Source organism: Tachyglossus aculeatus, chromosome 9 (genome assembly GCF_015852505.1).
Source record: "Tachyglossus aculeatus isolate mTacAcu1 chromosome 9, mTacAcu1.pri, whole genome shotgun sequence".
Classification (NCBI taxonomy): Eukaryota; Metazoa; Chordata; class Mammalia; order Monotremata; family Tachyglossidae; genus Tachyglossus; species Tachyglossus aculeatus.
The window spans coordinates 30,335,541-30,353,434 of NC_052074.1; the positions used below are offsets into that span (position 1 = coordinate 30,335,541).

A 17,894-nucleotide genomic window follows, 5' to 3' on the forward strand; every position below is an offset into this window, starting at 1 on the left:
TCTATTTATTTTATTTTGTCAGTATGTTTGGTTTTGTTCTCTGTCTCCCCCTTCTGTACTGTGAGCCCGCTGTTGGGCTGTATATGTTGCCAACTTGTACTTCCCAAGAGCTTAGTACAGTGTTCTGCACACAGTAAGCGCTCAATAAATGATTGATTGATTATAATGCTGCTTAGAGAAGCAGCTTGGCTCAGTGGAAAGAGCCCGGGCTTTGGAGTCAGAGGTCATGGGTTCAAATCCCGGCTCTGCCAATTGTCAGCTGGGTGAATTCACTTCTCTGCGCCTCAGTTCCCTCATCTGTAAAATGGAGATTAAGACTGTGAGCCCCTGGTGGGACAACCTGATCACCTTGTATCCCCCCCCAGCGCTTAGAACAGTGCTTTGCACATAGTAAGCGCTTAACAAATACCATCATTATTATTATTATGCTTCCCCACAGCACCTGTATATATGTGTAGCACCTGGCCCTACTGAGAGCTCACCTCCTCCAGGAGGCCTTCCCAGACTGAGCCCCTTCCTTCCTCTCCCCCTCGTCCCCCTCTCCATCCCTCCCATCTTACCTCCTTCCCTTCCCCACAGCACCTGTATATATGCGTATATGTTTGTACATATTTATTACTCTATTCATTTTACTTGTACATATCTATTCTATTTATTTTATTTTGTTAGTATGTTGGGTTTTGTTCTCCGTCTCCCCCTTCTAGACTGTGAGCCCACTGTTGGGTAGGGACTGTCTCTATACGTTGCCAATTTGTACTTCCCAAGCGCTTAGTACAGTGCTCTGCACACAGTAAGCGCTCAATAAATACGATTGATGATGATGTATATACTATTCTATTTATTTTATTTTGTTAGTATGTTTTGTTTTGCTGTCTCCCCCTTTTAGACTGTGAGCCCACTGTTGGGTAGATGTTGCCAACTTGGACTTCCCAAGCGCTTAGTACAGTACTCTGCACACAGCGCTCAATAAATACGATTGATTGATTATTATAATTATAAGGATAACCTGACGGGGGGGTTGCAGGTGTTTTCACCTATTCCTAGAGGGGAATCCGCTCCATCTTCCCTGGAGATCCAGGCCGCACTTTGGCGCTGACACTTGGGCGCCCGTAAGTTCCCGGATGTCGGGGGGGGGGGGAGGCGCGCGCGCGCTGACGAGGAGCCGAGGCTGAGGGGGGCGGCCGGGCGGGAGCCTGACGAGCGGCTCCGCCAGCCAATTGGGTGCAGCGGGCCGGGAGGGGCCGGCCAATCAGCGGCCGGAGGGGGCGGGCGCTTCCGGTACCGCCCTGACGGGGCGCTATATAAGGGCCTCTCTTCTCCTGAGGGGGAATGTGGCCTGTCCTCCTCCTCCAGGTGGTCCTCGGGTTTTCCTCGTCAGTGTGGGGACAGGGTGGCCATGCATGATGTGCTTTCATTATTTTTCAATAATAATAATAATAATAATGGCATTTTTAAGTGCCTACTCTGTGCAAAGCACTGTTCTAATAATAATAATAATGGCATTTATCAAGAGCTTACTCCATGCAAAGCACTGTTCTGATGATAATGATGGCAATTATCAAGTGCTTACTATGTGCCATGCACTGTTCTAATAATCATAATGACATTTATTAAGTGTTTACTATGTGCATGCAAAGCACTTTACTGATAATAATGACATTTGTTAAGTGCTTACTATGTGCAAAGCACTGTTCTAATAGTGATGATGATGGCTTTTATTAAGTGCCTACTCTGTGCAAAGCCCTGTTCTAATAATAATAATAATGGAATTTATCAAGTGCTTACTCCGTGCAAAGCACTGTTCTGATGATAATGATGGCATTTATCAAGTGCTTACTATGTGCCATGCACTGTTCTAATAATAATGATGGCATTTATTAAGTGCTTACTATGTGCAAAGCACTTCTGATAATAATGATGACATTTATTAAGTGCTTACTCTGTGCAAAGCACTGTTCTAATAATAATGATGATGGCATTCATTAAGTGCCTACTCTGTGCAAAGCACTGTTCTAATAATAATAATAATGGCATTTATCAAGTGCTTACTCCGTGCAAAGCACTGTTCTAATGGTAATGATGGCATTTATCAAGTGCTTACTATGTGCCATGCACTGTTCTAATAATAGTGATGGCATTTATTAAGTGCTTAGTATGTGCAAAGCACTTTTCTGATAATAATGATGACATTAATTAAGCCCTTACTATGTGCAAAGCACTGTTCTAATAATAATAATGGTGATGGCATTTATTAAGGGCTTACTCTGTGCAAAGCACTGTTCTGATAATAATGATGGCATTTATCAAGTGCTTACTCTGTTCAAAGCACTGTTCTAGTGATACTGATGGCATTTATCAAGTGCTTACTATGTGCTAAGCACTGTTTTAATAATAATAATGATGGCATTGGTTAGGTGCTTACTATGTGCCAAGCACTGTTATAATAATAATGATGATGGCATTTATTAAGTGCTTACTCTCTGCAAAGCACTTTTCTAATAATAATGATGACATTTAAGTGCTTACTATGTGCAAAGCACTGTTCTAATAGTGATAATGATGATGACATTATATTAAGTCCTTACTATGTGCAAAGCACTGTTCTAATAATAATGATGATGGCATTTATTAAGTGCCTACTCTGTGCAAAGCACTGTTCTAATAATAATATTGGCATTTATCAAGTGCTTACTCTGTGCAAAGCACTGTTCTAATGATAATGATGGCATTTATCAAGTGCTTACTATGTGCCATGCACTGTTCTAATAATAATAATGATGGCATTTATTAAGTGTTTACTATGCAAAGCACTTTTCTAATAATAATAATGGTATTTATTAAGTGCTTACTATGTTCAATGCACCGTCTAATAATGATGATGGCATTAAGTGCTTACTATGTGCAAAGCACTTTTCTAATAATAATGATGGCATTTATTAAGTGCTTACTATGTGCAATGCACTGTTCTAATAATAATGATGGCATTTATTGTGTTCACTGTGCAAAGCACTTTTCTAATAATAATAATAATAATGACAGCATTTATTAGGTGCTTACTATGTGCAAAACACTGTTATAATAATAATGGCATTTAAGTGCTTACTATGTGCAAAGTACTGTTCTAATAATAATAGTGATGGCATTTATCAAGTGCTTACTGTGTGCAAAGCACTGTTCTAATGGTAATGATGGCATTTATTAAATGCTTACTATACGCAAAACACTGTTCTAATAATAATAATGATGGCATTTATTAAGTACTTACTGTACGCAAAGCACTGTTCTAAGCGCTGGGGAGGATACGAAGTTGTCCCACATGGGGCTCTCAGTCTTCATCCCCATTTGACAGATGAGGGAACTGAGGCACAGAGAAGGGGAGTGTCTTGCCCCAAATCACACAGCGGATAAGTCGTGGAGGTGGGATTAGAACCCATGACCTCTGACTCCCAAGCCTGTGCTCTTTCCACTAATACTGCTTCTCAGTATTTCATGGCAAGCAGTCTGCCCCCTTAGACTGCAAACTCTTTGAGGGCAGTGCTCTGCACACAGTAAGCGCTCAATAAATATGATTGAATGAATCAAAGGATCCACATTTTTATTTTAAATGGTATTTGTTCAGTGCTTACTATGCAGCAGGCACTGTACTAAGCCCTGGAGTACATACAAGCAAATCAGTTTGGACACAGTCCCTGCCTCACATGGGGTTCACGGTCCTAATCCCCATTTTACAGATGAGGGAACTGAGGCACAGAGAAGTGAAGTGACTTGCCTAAGGTCACGCAGCAGACAGGTGGCAGAGGCGGGATTAGAACCCAGGTCCTCTGACTCCTGGGCTCCATCCTCTAGGCTATGCTACTTCTCTAATCATAAGATCCCAGGAGCCCAGTTCAACCCAATCCACTCAAAATAGATTAATAATAATTGTGGCGATGTTTTAGTAATGATGGCGGAGGCACTTTAACAATGAAGGCATACATTATTTTCCAGAGTTGGCAAAATAAATCACTCTGCAATAGATAACTGATACAACTACAGACCCACAACTAAACATTCTAATTTATCATCTTCCCAAACTATAAACTTAACATGGAAATATCTTTGCTTACCTATTTACAGGCTCTTTTCATGTGGACGGATCTAAGGATGGAGTAAATACAGGTATTTACCCATTATTGACCCTGGCTTTCATTTCTTGTATTCTCAGTCTCAAAAAATGCAGATGGAACTACGTCCATATCTTATTTTCATTTCTAGATTGCAAATACCGAAATTGCATACCGGTATTGGGTTAGACCAGAACCGTGTGTGTTTGGCCCAGTGTAAATGTACTGTTTGGCAAGAAGTACAATTACTAGAAACTGAGTATTGTTGGGTCAGTGTTCTGCTCTTAGTTGTCCTGGTGGTTACTTGAGTCTTCTTGATAAATAGAGGTCCAAATTGTATAGTATTTGGATTCTGTTTAAACCCTCAGAAACAACAAACTAATTTCTTATTATCGAGCCAGATATTTTGCTAGTATTAAACCTACTGAAATGCCGAGAAACTTTGTTGTAGTGTTGACTCCTCTCTTCATCATTATCTTCCCTTCTAATATTGAGAAACATAGCACTCTTAGAAGTCATTAGAATGTTAATTGGCCCACAGCACAAATTTTCTCTGCCCAGACAGCAAAGAGAGGCCTGTACATTATTTGTAAATAAGCTTTTCAAAGTACATAAGTAGATTTTAGGGTAGAACTCTTGATATTTGTCCCAATAAGATGGGAGGAGGCAATTAACTTCATTAGCCAATAATGAAAGTTCAGGGGACTTATTCCCCATATAGAGTGGTAGAAAACCACCACCAAACAATTCAGTCTGACCCAAAGAAACGTCACTAAAAGCTGCTAAGAACAAGGAAACCTGCAAAGAGGTATGAAAGATAAATAAGGCGATAAAAGCAACATCACCAGTTCCTCCCTTAGAAAAGTAACATGTATGTTAATAACTCTAGTTGCCCTTTGGTAATTACGGAATGGAAATTCGCAATTAAAAATTATGCTCTGCCTGTAAGTCAGCCAGAAATCGTCTCCCCTGGCTTCCAAAGTTCTGCCAGTTGTTTTTTGATTAGAAAAATCTCGATAACTTCTGTATTGGGATTTTGGATTACAACTAGTTTCAGTTCATTGCTAGGTTAAAAAAAATCAAGGTTTTTTTTTTCCAATTCTTGTTAAATTTTTCCTTACTGCCACCTTGCTCAGTGCCCTTTGTGCCCCCCTAGCAATGCAACTGGCAGGGAAGGGAGCGAGCGAGTTGAAGATGCCCAAACCACTCAGTACTATAATCAAGCCATTTAAACAGATCCTCAGTTCCGAAGTCTCAGAATTGCGGCTCAACTGTCAGTTTTGATGGGAGACATTCATAATATGCAGCTGTCAATCAGTGGTATTTATTGAGTGCTTACTGTGTGCAGAGCACTGCCCTAAGTGCTTGGGAGAACGCAGTAGAGTTGGTTCAGACCATCCCTGCCCTCTGGGAGTTTACAATCTAGAGACGTTTACAGTCAGCGGTTTGCTAGGGGGCTCATGTCATTGACGTGAATTAATGAACGAGGCCCAGCTGTTACCTCAAGAAGAGGAAAAAAATTGGTTATAAATGACAATGATAAATTATTTTCATTTTTTTCTCCTCAACAAGTGGTGTTTTTAACCTTCCAAGTCTAGTGTGATTATTGAAAGCTTTAAATTCATTTTTAGATTTCGTTGTAAAGACTTTAGTCTGATCATCGTTGAATTTTTTTCCCACGGTATTTTTTAGCTACCTACTATGTGCCCGGCGCTATACTAAGTGCCGGAGTAGATACAAGCTAAACAGGTTGGACAGCAGTCCACGTCCCACAGAGGGGCTCTCAGGGTTTAATCCCCATTTTATAGATGAGATAACCGAGGCCCAGAGAAGTGAGGTGAGTTGCCCAAGGTCACACAGCGGACAAGTGGCAGAGCCGGGATTAGAACCCAGGTTCTTCCGACTCCCGGGCCACCAGTTCTATCCACGTTGCCACGCTGCTTCTCTGTTGTCACAGTGAAGCTACTTCATGTCAGATAGTATTGGGCCCTGCAGTGTGGCTCAATGGAAAGATCACGGGCTTTGGAGTCAGAGGTCATGGGTTCAAATCCTGGCGCCGCCACTTGTCAGCTGTGTGACTTTGGGCAAGTCACTTCACTTCTCTGAGCCTCAGTTACCTCATCTGTAAAATGGGGATGAAGACTGTGAGCCCCCCCGTGGGACAACCCGATCACCTTGTAACCTCCCCAGTGCTTAGAACAGTGCTTTGCACATAGTAAGCGCTTAATAAATGCTATCATTATTAAAAATGAGGATCAAGACTGTGAGCCCCCTTTGGGACAACCCGATCACCTTGTAACCTCCCCAGCGCTTAGAACAGTGCTTTGTACATAGTAAGCACTTAGTAAGTGCCATCATTATTATTATTTCCAATTATAAGGCTCTGATTGCTCTGAATTCCCCTTCAGCTAGCTTTTCCCTTCTGGGCTTTGAGGAATGAAACGACGTGCAGTCTTCAGCCATGAAGTGGAGAAGGGCCTCTTTCTGCCCTTCTTCCCACTGAATAGCTGGGGATATATTTCATTTGGAAATTGTATATGCAAGAATGCTTTGAATATTTGGAAAATATTTTTGCAGAATGTTGTTTGTTTTTTTACCAGCGCACAAAGCTTTCACTAACTCTCTTCCTTGTTTAGAAGGTCAGAGTGATAACAGCACGTCTGTGGCGATGAGCAACAATAACTTGAAGAGGTATAGTATTCATTTCAGAACTTAAAATTTCTAGTTCTTGGGTTTCTGGTGACTGGAGAGTTTGTGTTTCAAAACGGGCGAACTGGTTCTAACCTACTTCTACCTTAACCATTACTACTGCTATTAATTCTAATAATAATTATTACGGTATTTGTTAAGCACTTACTAAGTGCCAGGCAGTTAGTGATGCAAGGTATACAAGTATAACTAAGTACAAGCAGATTGGGTTGAACACAGTCCCTGTCCCATATGGGACTCACGGTCTCAATCCCCATTTTACAGATGAGGCAACTGAGGCCCAGTGAAGTGACTTGCCCAAGGTCACACAGCAGACAAGTGGTGGAGCTGGGATTAGAACCCATTACTTTCTGACTCCCGGGCTGGGGCTCTATCCACTATTTATTCTGTGACCAGGCAATGGATATTTACAGAGAACACTGTATTTGGCCTTATTTTTGCGGCCCGTTTTTGCTTAATCAATCAATCAATCGTATTTATTGAGCAGAGCACTGTATTTACTGTGTGCAGAGCACTGTACTAAGCGCTTGGGAAGTACCAGTTGGCAACATATAGAGACAGTCCCTACCCAACAGTGGGCTCACAGTCTAGAAGGGGGAGACAGAGAACAAAACCAAACATATTAACAAAATAAAATAAATAGAATAGATAGGTACAAGTAAAATAAATAAATAGAGTGTTAAATATGTACAAGCTTAAGAAAATTGAAGCTGGATTTCTAATTCTGTGATGAGTCATGTAACATAGGTTAGATGGTAGAAGTTGGTAGAGAGAACAGGAGTTGATTTCAGACTAGCCCTTTCCATTTCACTCTGCAGAGGAGCAATATTCGGTAATATTATTGATAATAGTAATATAATCCTAAGCCTCATCGTTGTTTTGTTAGCTGCTTACTTTTTGCCAAGTACTGTACTAAACCCTGGGGTTGATATTCGGGTCAGACACAGGCCCTATCCTGCATGGATTTCACCAACTAAGGAAGAAAAACAGGTCTTGAATCCCCATTTTACAGATGAGGAAACCGAGATACCAAGAAGTTAAAGTTCATTCATTCATTCATATTCATTTAGTGCTTACTGTGTGTAAAGCACTATGCTAAGCACTTGCTCGTTGTGGGCAGGGAATGAGTCTGTTTATTGTTGTATTGTACTCTTCCAAGAACAAGCACTTAGCACAGAAAGTGCTCAGTAAATACGACTGAATGAATGCAGTATAACAAGAAACAGAAACATTCCCTGCTTACAATGAGCTTCCAGTCTAGAGGGGGTGACAGGCATTAATATGAATAAATAAATTGCATAATAATTACATAAATTAAATCAAATGTCTTGCTGTAGGTCATAGAGCAGGGAAGTGGCAGAGGTGGGATTAGAACCCAGGTCCTCTGACGCCGAGGCTCATGCTCTTTCCACTTGTCCCTGCTGCTCTGTAGTTCCCTCCCTGGCCAGGAAAATTTCAGCCGTAATGTCAATTTTTTCGAAATGTTTTGCATCCCTCCCGATTTCTTTCCAACAAAATATGACTCCTTTAAATTAATTTCCTATATTAGCGACTATTTTTCTTTTTAGAATTTTACCGGAAGGGTCTTTGATTGTGTTGGGATTGCGAGGAGAAAAGGGAGGGGGTTTTTATGGTTTTTGTTAAGCACTTTGTTCCAGGCACCGTAATAATAATAATAATGATGATGGCATTTGTTAAGCGCTTTCTATGTGCAAAGCACTGTTCTAAGCAGTCGGGGGAATACAAGGTGATCAGGTTGTCCCACTTGAGGCTCACAGTCTTAATCCCCATTTAACAGATGAGTTAACTGAGGCTCAGAGAAGTTAAGTGACTTGCCCAAGGTCACACAGCAGACATGATGTGGCGGAGCCGGGATTAGAACCCGTGACCTCTGACTCCCAAGCCCGTGCTCAGCACTGTACTGAGCGCTGGGGTAGACACAAGGTTGGACACGGTCCATGCCCCAGGTGGGGCTCGCAGTCTTAATCCCCATTTTACAGATAAGGTAACTGAGGTCAAGAGAAGTGAAGTGACTTGCCCAAGGTCACCCAGCAGACAAGTGGAAGATCTGGGACTAGAACCCAGGTCCTTCTAACTCCCAGGCCCATACTCCATGGTGGGTCAGCTATCTATATCTATATCTATATATCTATAAATCTATATGTAGATATCTATCTCTGTGAGTTATTTATCTTTATTAATGTCTGTCTCCCCCTGTAGACTATAAACTAATTGTGGGCAGGGAATGTGTCCATTTATTGTTCATTCAATCGTATTTATTGAGCGCTTACTGTACTAGGCACTTGCGAAGTACAAGTTGGCAACCTATAGAGACGGTCCCTACCCAACAACGGGCTCACAGTCTAGAAGGGGGAGACAGACAACAAAACAAAACATGTACACAGATGTCAAAGTCGTCAGAACAAATAGAATTATAGCTATATGCACATCATTAACAAAATAAATAGTATAGTAAATATGTACAAGTAAAATAAATAGAGTGATAAATCTGTACAAACATATATACAGGTGCTGTGGGGAGGGGAAGGAGGTAGGGTGGCGGGGATGGAGAGGAGGAGAGGAGAAAGGGGGCTCAGTCTGGGAAGGCGTGCTCTCCCAAGCTTTTAGTACAGTGGTCTGCACACAGTAAGAGCTCAATAAATACGATTGACTGAGGTACACTAAGGCACTTTAAAACAAAACGTTCTCCAGTGGAGACTAAATAGTAGCGAGGAGTCTGGGTTAACTCCAAGCACCTCAGATCGTACGATCAAACGTTCACGCGGATTGCGATTTAGTCCGTCCGCATCGAGCCCGTTAGAAATGAAAATTTATGAACCGAACCCCCAACGGGCCCCGGGTTCAGTCTGGACTGTCATCCAACCGCGGCCCCGGGGGACGAGAAGGATTCACGGTTCGTCTTTCTCGTGATTTCAGCCGACCTCCGTTCGAGAGGATGGAACTGGGAAAGGGCAGACTCCCGCGGACTGGCGTTAACGCCTTGACTCAAGCCATCCACCCGATCTTCGGGCTGGCCTGGACGGATGGGAAGCAGGTGCTCCTGGCGCCCCTTCAGAACGGAGAACCCAGGCTGGGCGGCTGCAGCGTCTTAGGACAGTTCGAGCACGTCCACGGGCTGTCCTGGGGCCCCGTCTTCGCAGCCAACTGGCCGGCTCTGCTCGCGGTCCAGCACAAGAAGCACATCACCGTGTGGGAGCTCTGCTACAGCAGCCCGGAGAAGAACAAGCTCCTGGTCTCCCAGAGCTGTGAGGTTAGAGAGCCGTTTCCCGTGCTCCCTCAGGGCTGCGTGTGGCACCCGAGCAAGGAGATCCTGACCGTCCTGACCAACCGGGACGCCTCGGTCATCTGCTCGGTCCGTTGCGACAGCATCATCGTGAAAGCCGACATCAAAGCCAGCGGTCTCATCCACTGTGGTTGTTGGACCGAGGAGGGCGATCGCTTGGTGCTGGCCGTGGGCAGCGCGTTGCATTCTTACAACTGGGACGACGCCCAGAAGACCCTGCTCCCCTGTTCCTTTTGCCCGATTTTCGACGTGGGAGGCTACATCTGTGCTATCGAAGCCACCGTGGGTCTCCAGATCGCTGTAGCCACCGAGCTTCCGTTAGATAAGATTTGTGGTTTGAACGCGGGAATTGCCTTCGATATCCCAGCCGACGGCGAGATGAATTCTTTCCTGTCACAGTCAACGTTGCTGTTCGTCGATGAGGAGCTCCCTAAAGCTCCGGGGAGAGCCGCCCAAGATCCCGAAAAGTCCGCGTCTTCTCTCTCACCGGGTACGGTGGATCTGACTGGTATGCACTCCGACGATCCACGGCCTAGACCCAATCCTCTCCTGAATCTGAAACCCAAGGATTATTTGACAGGAAGCGGTCACGACTCTTCCCATTTGATCTTGGTGTCCTTTGAGCCGAAGGCCACCACCACTAGGAAAGTCAACATCCCAGGGATTCTGGTCCCCGACATAATGGCGTTCGATCCTAGAGCCCAGGTAGTGGCCATCGCCTCCAACACTTGCAACGTCATTTTGGTCTACTCGCTAACTCCTTCTTCGATGCCAAATATCCAGCGGATCCAACTGGCGGCTTGTGAAAGACCCAAGGGCATTTGTTTCCTGCGTAACAGCCTGCTGTTAATTTTGGTGGGGAAGCAGAAGTCCGCCGAGCCTGCTTTCCTTCCCTCGTCCAAGTCCGACAAGTTCTCTCTTCACCTGACGGTTAAAGAAATACTGCTCGAGGAAGAAGAGTCTTCCACCTCATCAGGCAGCAGCCCCAGCGATTCACCCACTGCCTACGGGTTAGATGTCGCCGGCCGAAGGAAGTCGCCCGAAAACCTCCCCTCGGCGTCCTTTCTCGGAGGCGAAAAGCTTTTGATCCCGGGGAGCGACGCTCCTTTTCTAGGGAGAAAACCACTTATAGAAGAAGTCAAGAGCCCTGAGCGTGAGCAGAGCCAGCTACCCAGGGTGAGTCAGCGCAGCAAAACCCAGATTTCCTCCGAGCGTCCCGTGGCTCTGGAAACTCCGGAGGTGGAGCCCGTCAGTCCCGGATCTCTCAAGGAGCCCAACAAACGCGCTTTTCCTAAGATGCAGTTTAGCCACACGCAGGAATCTCCGCGTCCGCCCAAAAGCAACCCCCCGAGGAAAGCCAGTCGGTTGATCAAAGATCTAGAAAGGCTGTGTGAGAGCTTTTCTGAATTACAGCAGCGCCTACCTCAACTTCCTGACCTTAAGCAAAATGGGAAGACTTCTGCAGTGTATCCACTTTCTCAGGAACCTTCTTTTGTTCACGTCATTTATCAGGTAACTTCATCTCCTAGGAACCAGCCCCCTAATCGGGTCGCCCAGGGCCGAGTCAGCCATTTGGGAGATGTTCTAGAAGTCTTCGTTGATGTTAACAGTGGTTCTGCTAACGTTCCGCTCTTTAATCAAGTTATAGCGCAGGGCACTTATGCAATTTTGATTTCTCTTTTGGGGTGGGGCGCGGTTGCAAGGATTTTTGCTGCTTATTCATTCATTCAATCGTATTTATTGAGCGCTTACTGTGTGCAGAGCACTGTACTAAGCGCTTGGGAAGTACAAGTCGGCAACATATAGAGACGGTCCCTACCCAACAGCGGGCTTACAGTCTAGAAGGGGGAGACAGACAACAAAACAGAACATATTAAATACGATTGATGATGATGATGATGATGATAGAATAATGAACCCAGCTAGAAGTAAAGAATCCAGGTTTGGATTTGAGAGGCCAAGAAATTTTGCTCCCATTTCTAATTTCCGCACTAGCCTAACGGTCTTTGTTTTTGTCTCTGGAGAGACCCCAGGTCGTAGGCTCCGTCGTTGAAAGGCGAACTTTTCTCCTCTGCGACGGCAAACTTCGGCTCAGTGTGATCCAGCGGACTTTTGGCCTTTCTCTCGTTGAAATGCAGCACGGTAAGTCAATCCAAGTTAAGAAATAGAATTTTTCCATTCTACTCTGTGGCTTAAATTGGTAATGAGAACAAGAGGAGGAGGCGTAGTACTAGTAGTAATGGTATTTATTGAGTGCACCACTGTGTTGTTCTAAGCCATAGGAAAGTACAGCAGAAGCATAAAACAGTTGCTTTACCGTTAAGGAACTTACGCTCTGACTGGGGAGACAGACATGAAAAATATTGCAAATGAAGTAGAATAAATAATTGCCTGTACCATTGATTTTATATATGTGTATTTATAAAATCAGTTATGCAGTCAAACATACATATAATACTGCTTAACTGAGTATGTATATTATATATATGACCGCATAACATATATATGTATATAATCAATGGTACAGTAAATATATGCTTACATATTCAGGTGCTGGAGAAGAGTAAAATGTAAATAAAAGTAATGTAAGTGCCAAATGTGGCTGTCGGGTTGACATGAATTGTGATGTTGGGCTTCAGCTGGGGAAGGCTTCATCATCATCATCATCATCAATCGTATTTATTGAGCGCTTACTATGTGCAGAGCACTGTACTAAGCGCTTGGGAAGTACAAATTGGCAACATATAGAGACAGTCCCTACCCAACAGTGGGCTCACCGTCTAAAAGGGGGAGACAGAGAACAAAACCAAACATACTAACAAAATAAAATAGGATAGATATGTAGAAATAAATTAAATAAATGAATAAATAGAGTAAAAAAATATGTACAAACATATATACATATATACAGGTGCTGTGGGGGAAGGGAGGGAGGTAAGATGGGATGGAGAGGGGGACGAGGGGGAGAGGAAGGAAGGGGCTCAGTCTGGGAAGGCTTGTGGAGGACGTGGGATTTTAGGAGGACTTTGAACCCAGGAAAGGCTGCGGTGTCTTTGATTTGGAGGGGAGAGTGGTAAAGGCCGGGGGAACGGTGTGCGGAAGGAGGCCGAGGTAGGGGAGCTGAGAACGCGGAACACTCTGGAAGCTAAGCTTGAAGCCGATTGTTGAGGCTCAAGAGAGTTAAACCATTGGAAGATAGTCTATTTATTTTATTTTGTTAGTATGTTTGGTTTTGTTCTCTGTCTCCCCCTTTTAGACTGTGAGCCCACTATTGGGTAGGGACTGTCTCTATACGTTGCCAACTTGTACTTCCCAAGCGCTTAGTCCAGTGCTCTGCACACAGTAAGCGCTCAATAAATACGATTGATGATGATGATAGAAGTTCCCCAGTGGGGCGTACGTTCTGACCGGCATGACTGAAACCTCACTTGTAGTAGCCTCGTTTTTGCGAAATGAATTGCATCGAGGGCTGCTGTGTGTGGAGTGCTGTACTGAACCCTCCCTGAACTGCAGAGCACTGTCAGGGGTGCCTGGGGACCGTCGTTTTTTTTTTTAAGGCCTTGTTAAGCGCTTACTGTGTGCCAACAGTTATATGTTGCCAACTTGTACTTCCCAAGCGCTTAGTACAGTGCTCTGCACACAGTAAGCGCTCTATAAATACGATTGATGATGATGATGATGATGCCAAGCACTGTACTAAGCACTAGGGTAGGTACAAGGTAATCAGGTTGGACACGGTCCATATCTCACATCGGACTCACGGTCTTAATCCCCATTTGACAGATGAGGTAACGGAAGCAAAGAGAAGCAAAGTGTCTCCACCAAGGTCACAGAGTAGACAAGTGGTGGAGTCGGAATTAGAACCCAGGTCCTTCTGACTCCCGGGCCCGTGCCTTGTCCACTAGACCATGCTGTTCAAGGAAAGGATCAAAATGGAGTATGTCCACCACAAAAATCTTTGTAAAAACACCGCTTCCCTTTGGAAGATTTGGCCGGTGGTACTCAGTGCGTATTTTAAGCTTGGTTTCTTCCTTCTAAAATGCATTTCCCAATTTCCCACATAGCGTTTTCTCAGGAGTGGGGCCAGGAAAGTCCCTCTTAATCCTGGACCCCGCTTCCTCTGAACTACTTCCCCTTGAAAAGGAATTTAAAACTTAGAAGGCACCAACGGATTGCCGCTTCCGGTGACTTCAAAGTGCAATCCATCAGAAATGAGAGATTGCAGAGGAACCCGAGCTGACTGGGGACCAGTGAGCCCTTGCTGTTTTTTTTAAAACACAAGCATGGTTTCAGGATTCAAAAAAAAGGGAATGTTACATGAAGGACCTGCCCCCCTCTCTTCCTAGAGTAATGTCCTCCCATGTAGGCTCCACAGTCTGAGGGATGCAGAGAGCTTGGAGACAAGTGAGTAAAGAGTTGTAAAGTAATACCTAGGCGATTTAAATCCTGTCTGAAGTGACTTCTCAAAAGCTTTTTTCAGCCCTAGGGTTCTCTAAACAAACGGATTTTTCTCAGAGAAATTTACTGCCCCTTCAGAGGGTGAAAGCTAGTGGGTATTTCAAATAGGTTTAGAGCTCGGGGTTATGTCCCTTCTCGGATCCAAAATGAATGGCACGGAAACTTTTGAGGGTTGATGAGAAGAGAGCCATTTTCCATGTGTGTCTTATGAAACTTATTTGAGACTTCGAATTAACCAGTGGGATGGGAAATGGGCCTGGCAGGACTTCTAGCTTTGAAGTAACACCCCCGTGACATCCCAGCGAAGCCCTGGACAGTGGCTAACCAAGGCTTAGATCCTCCTCTCGAAGGGCCTCTTTTGCGGGAATATTTCCCAATATTTTCCTTTCAGTCCTTTGTTTTACATCTCTTCCCTTGCTGTAATGGGATCCCACCAAGCCCTCCAAGGGTCCTGGCTGTGTCTGGATTGTTTCCTTAGTTTTGGACTCCGCTTTTTTTGCCACGGGCAGCCCGTGACTCACACACCATCCTCACTTGTTTTTGGTCTCTGAGATTGAAGAAAAGCTCCATTTTACCCCCGCCTTGAATAATTAAGGATCGATAGGGTTTCCTGCCGTTTTATTTGTAACACTTTAAAGCAGACTATCAATCTGCTGTGTCTATTGAGTGCCTTCGGCGTTCAGAGCACTGTATTAACTGCTTGTGAGGGTGAGAGAATTAATAGACATGATCCCTGCCTTCAAGAAGCTTACAGTCTAGCAAAGGAGAGAGGCAATAATTTCAGATGCAGATAGGAAGAAGCAATAGGTCAATCTCCAGGAGACTTTCTCCGATTAAGCCCTCATGCCCATCTCCTTCTCCCTTCTGTGTCACCTGTACACTAGGATCTCTGGTATTTGGGCATTTGATATTCACCCTTCTCTTAACCCCACAGCACGTATGTACATATCTATAAATTATATATTATAAATGATTTATATTAATGTCTCTCTACCCCCTAGACAATAAGCTTGTTGTGGGCAGGGAGTGTTTCTACCAACTCTGTTGTATCGTGCTCTTCCAAGCATCAATTGATGATGATAATAGGGGGTATAAGATAGGTATGTTAAGTGCTACCTGGAGTTGAGTGGTTAGGTGGTGTAGAAGTGCTGAAATGGCATTTAGCGAGCTAATAAGGGGAGGCGATTTCATATTAATTAAGGCCTCCTAGAGGAGATGTGATTTCGGTTGGGTTTTGAAGACGGGAAGCGTTCTGGTCTGTCAGATATGAAGCAGGAGAGAGTTCTAAGTAGTGGGGAAGGGAAGAGGAATAGATCAGCAAGCGCTTAGTACAGTGCTCTGCACACAGTAAGCGCTCAGTAAATACGATTGAATGAATGAATGAAAGAGAACAAGGTCCAGTGGGGAGGTTAGCCTGAGAGTTTAGCCTGTGAGCAGGGAAGGGTGTCTACCCAGTCAGTTGTATTGTACTCTCCCAAGCACTTAGTGCAGTGCTTTGCTCATAGTAAGCACTCAATAAATGCCACTGATTGAGAGGAAAGAAGAGTGTGAGCTGGAGTGTCGTGAGAAGGAAGTGGGTAAGTCGGAGGGCGAGAATGCTTTGAAAAAACCGGTTTTAGCTTGATGCGAAGAGAAGTGGGCAACCGTTTTTAGGTTTTGAGGAGAAGAGACCCATTCTTACTTCCCTCTAGATCCCTCTGCTCTGGAATGAGAAAGAAGATGGGGCGGGGGAATTTGAGGCACTAGGCGTAGTGGATAGAGCGTGGGCTTGGGAGTCAGAAGGTTGTGGGTTCTAATCCTGGCTCTGCCTCTTGTCTGCTGTGTAACCTTAAGCAAGTTACTTGGCTTTTCTGTGCCTCAATTAACTCATCCGTAAGATGAGGATCGAGAGATGGGCCCCACATGGGACAAGGAATGTGTCCAACCCGATTTGCTAATATCCACCCCAGCACTTAGTACAGTGCCTGGCTCTTATCAAATATTAATTATCAGGTTGAGCTGCTGCTGCTTGTGGCTGCTCCTATCTAGCTCTGTCGGGTGATCAGCTTTCTGGGGTCTTCATGTACTGAGTAGCAAAAAGCCTTTTTAGCACTACGTTTGCCTTCCCTCCAGTGATTCGGTCCTTACTCTCTTTTGCTTTGTAGATTCCCTCTGGATCATCCTTGCCGCTGACAGTGAAGGCTTCATCCCATTAACTTTCACAACCACCCAGGAAATAATCATAAGAGATGGCAGGGTCGGCTCAGAAACCTCCCAAGACAATTTCGCTCGACCTCAGCAAGCCCCCTGAAGTCTTCAGAGACCATTCTGCCAAAAGCGGGGATGCCCATGATTCTGCGGAAAAGCCAAGCGGTGAGGTTTAAAATTTCTATTAAGTATTTGCTGCAGAACTGTTCAGACAAGATCGTTTCTTAAAAAAACAAGTTTCACAGAGGACTGTTACAAAGGTTAAAGCTTTCGCCGATATCTCAATGTGGATTTTTTTTTAATGTTTTGCCCGTAGTGCTTGCAGCTGTACTGAGGCCAGCACTCCACCCTAGAACTATATCATTGCCCATCGGCTGGTCACAGCACTTAGAGATGCCTCAGGACAGTTTCTTGTTATTTCACAACTGTGTGTGTGTGTGTGTGTGTGTGTGTGTGTGTGTGTGTGTGTGTTTTGAAGGTTTTATCCAATGGCAGAATTCACATAATAAAAAGACAAGGTATTGTGGGTTTATTTTATTGTTTCCAGAAGGTCTGTGAACGGAGAGTGGGGGTGTGAAGAGCTGAACCGTGGGGAAAGGCAGCTTTTGGGAGAAGGGACAACTGGGGAGTTGGAATGTGTTATTGCCAGTGGGGCCCACCCTTCGAACGGCTAAACTTCCTTAATCCACCCTGTTGGCCACTTAATCTTGATGTTGAACTTTCTGTTGTGAATTCAAGTCCCAAGGTGTATTTGTGAATGTTCATTTCACTGAGGATTAATTTGCTATGCCGTGTGCACCAGTTTCGCAGACTTCAGATGCTTGTCTCCTCTAAATAGACACCGGCTCTATGCTGACTTCAAAGCAGGATCGTAAATTTCAGCTGCAGCGGCTTGAACAAATTGATCTTTACATGGCTGGTCGGTGTACCTCTGCTCGATAAATTGATTCATACACAGAAGCCCCATTGCCCACGCATATGCTTTCTTTCGCTTTTCTTCCCCTTTGCTTTACAATCGTCTGGAAAGAAAATAATATAGAACAGCTGTCCCTGGAGGCGTGAATCCGTTGCAATTTTTCCAGTTTGAGCAGGAATTGGAAAAAGTAAGTGCACCACACAGCTCAGATGCATTA

The 17,894-nt window shown here is 44.3% G+C and overlaps 1 protein-coding gene across 1 annotated transcript; it reads left to right on the forward strand.

Moving 5' to 3' along the window:
* The first annotated feature begins 4,148 nt into the window (after positions 1-4,148).
* On the forward strand, positions 4,149-17,293 carry LOC119932308 (WD repeat and coiled-coil-containing protein-like). The gene is made up of 5 exons (XM_038751423.1): positions 4,149-4,158; positions 6,740-6,794; positions 9,750-11,628; positions 12,141-12,258; positions 16,719-17,293. Exons 2-5 carry the CDS (start codon positions 6,772-6,774, stop codon positions 16,862-16,864), a joined length of 2,166 nt encoding a protein of 721 aa, XP_038607351.1. The 5' UTR covers positions 4,149-4,158; positions 6,740-6,771; the 3' UTR covers positions 16,865-17,293.
* Positions 17,294-17,894: the final 601 nt, after the last annotated feature.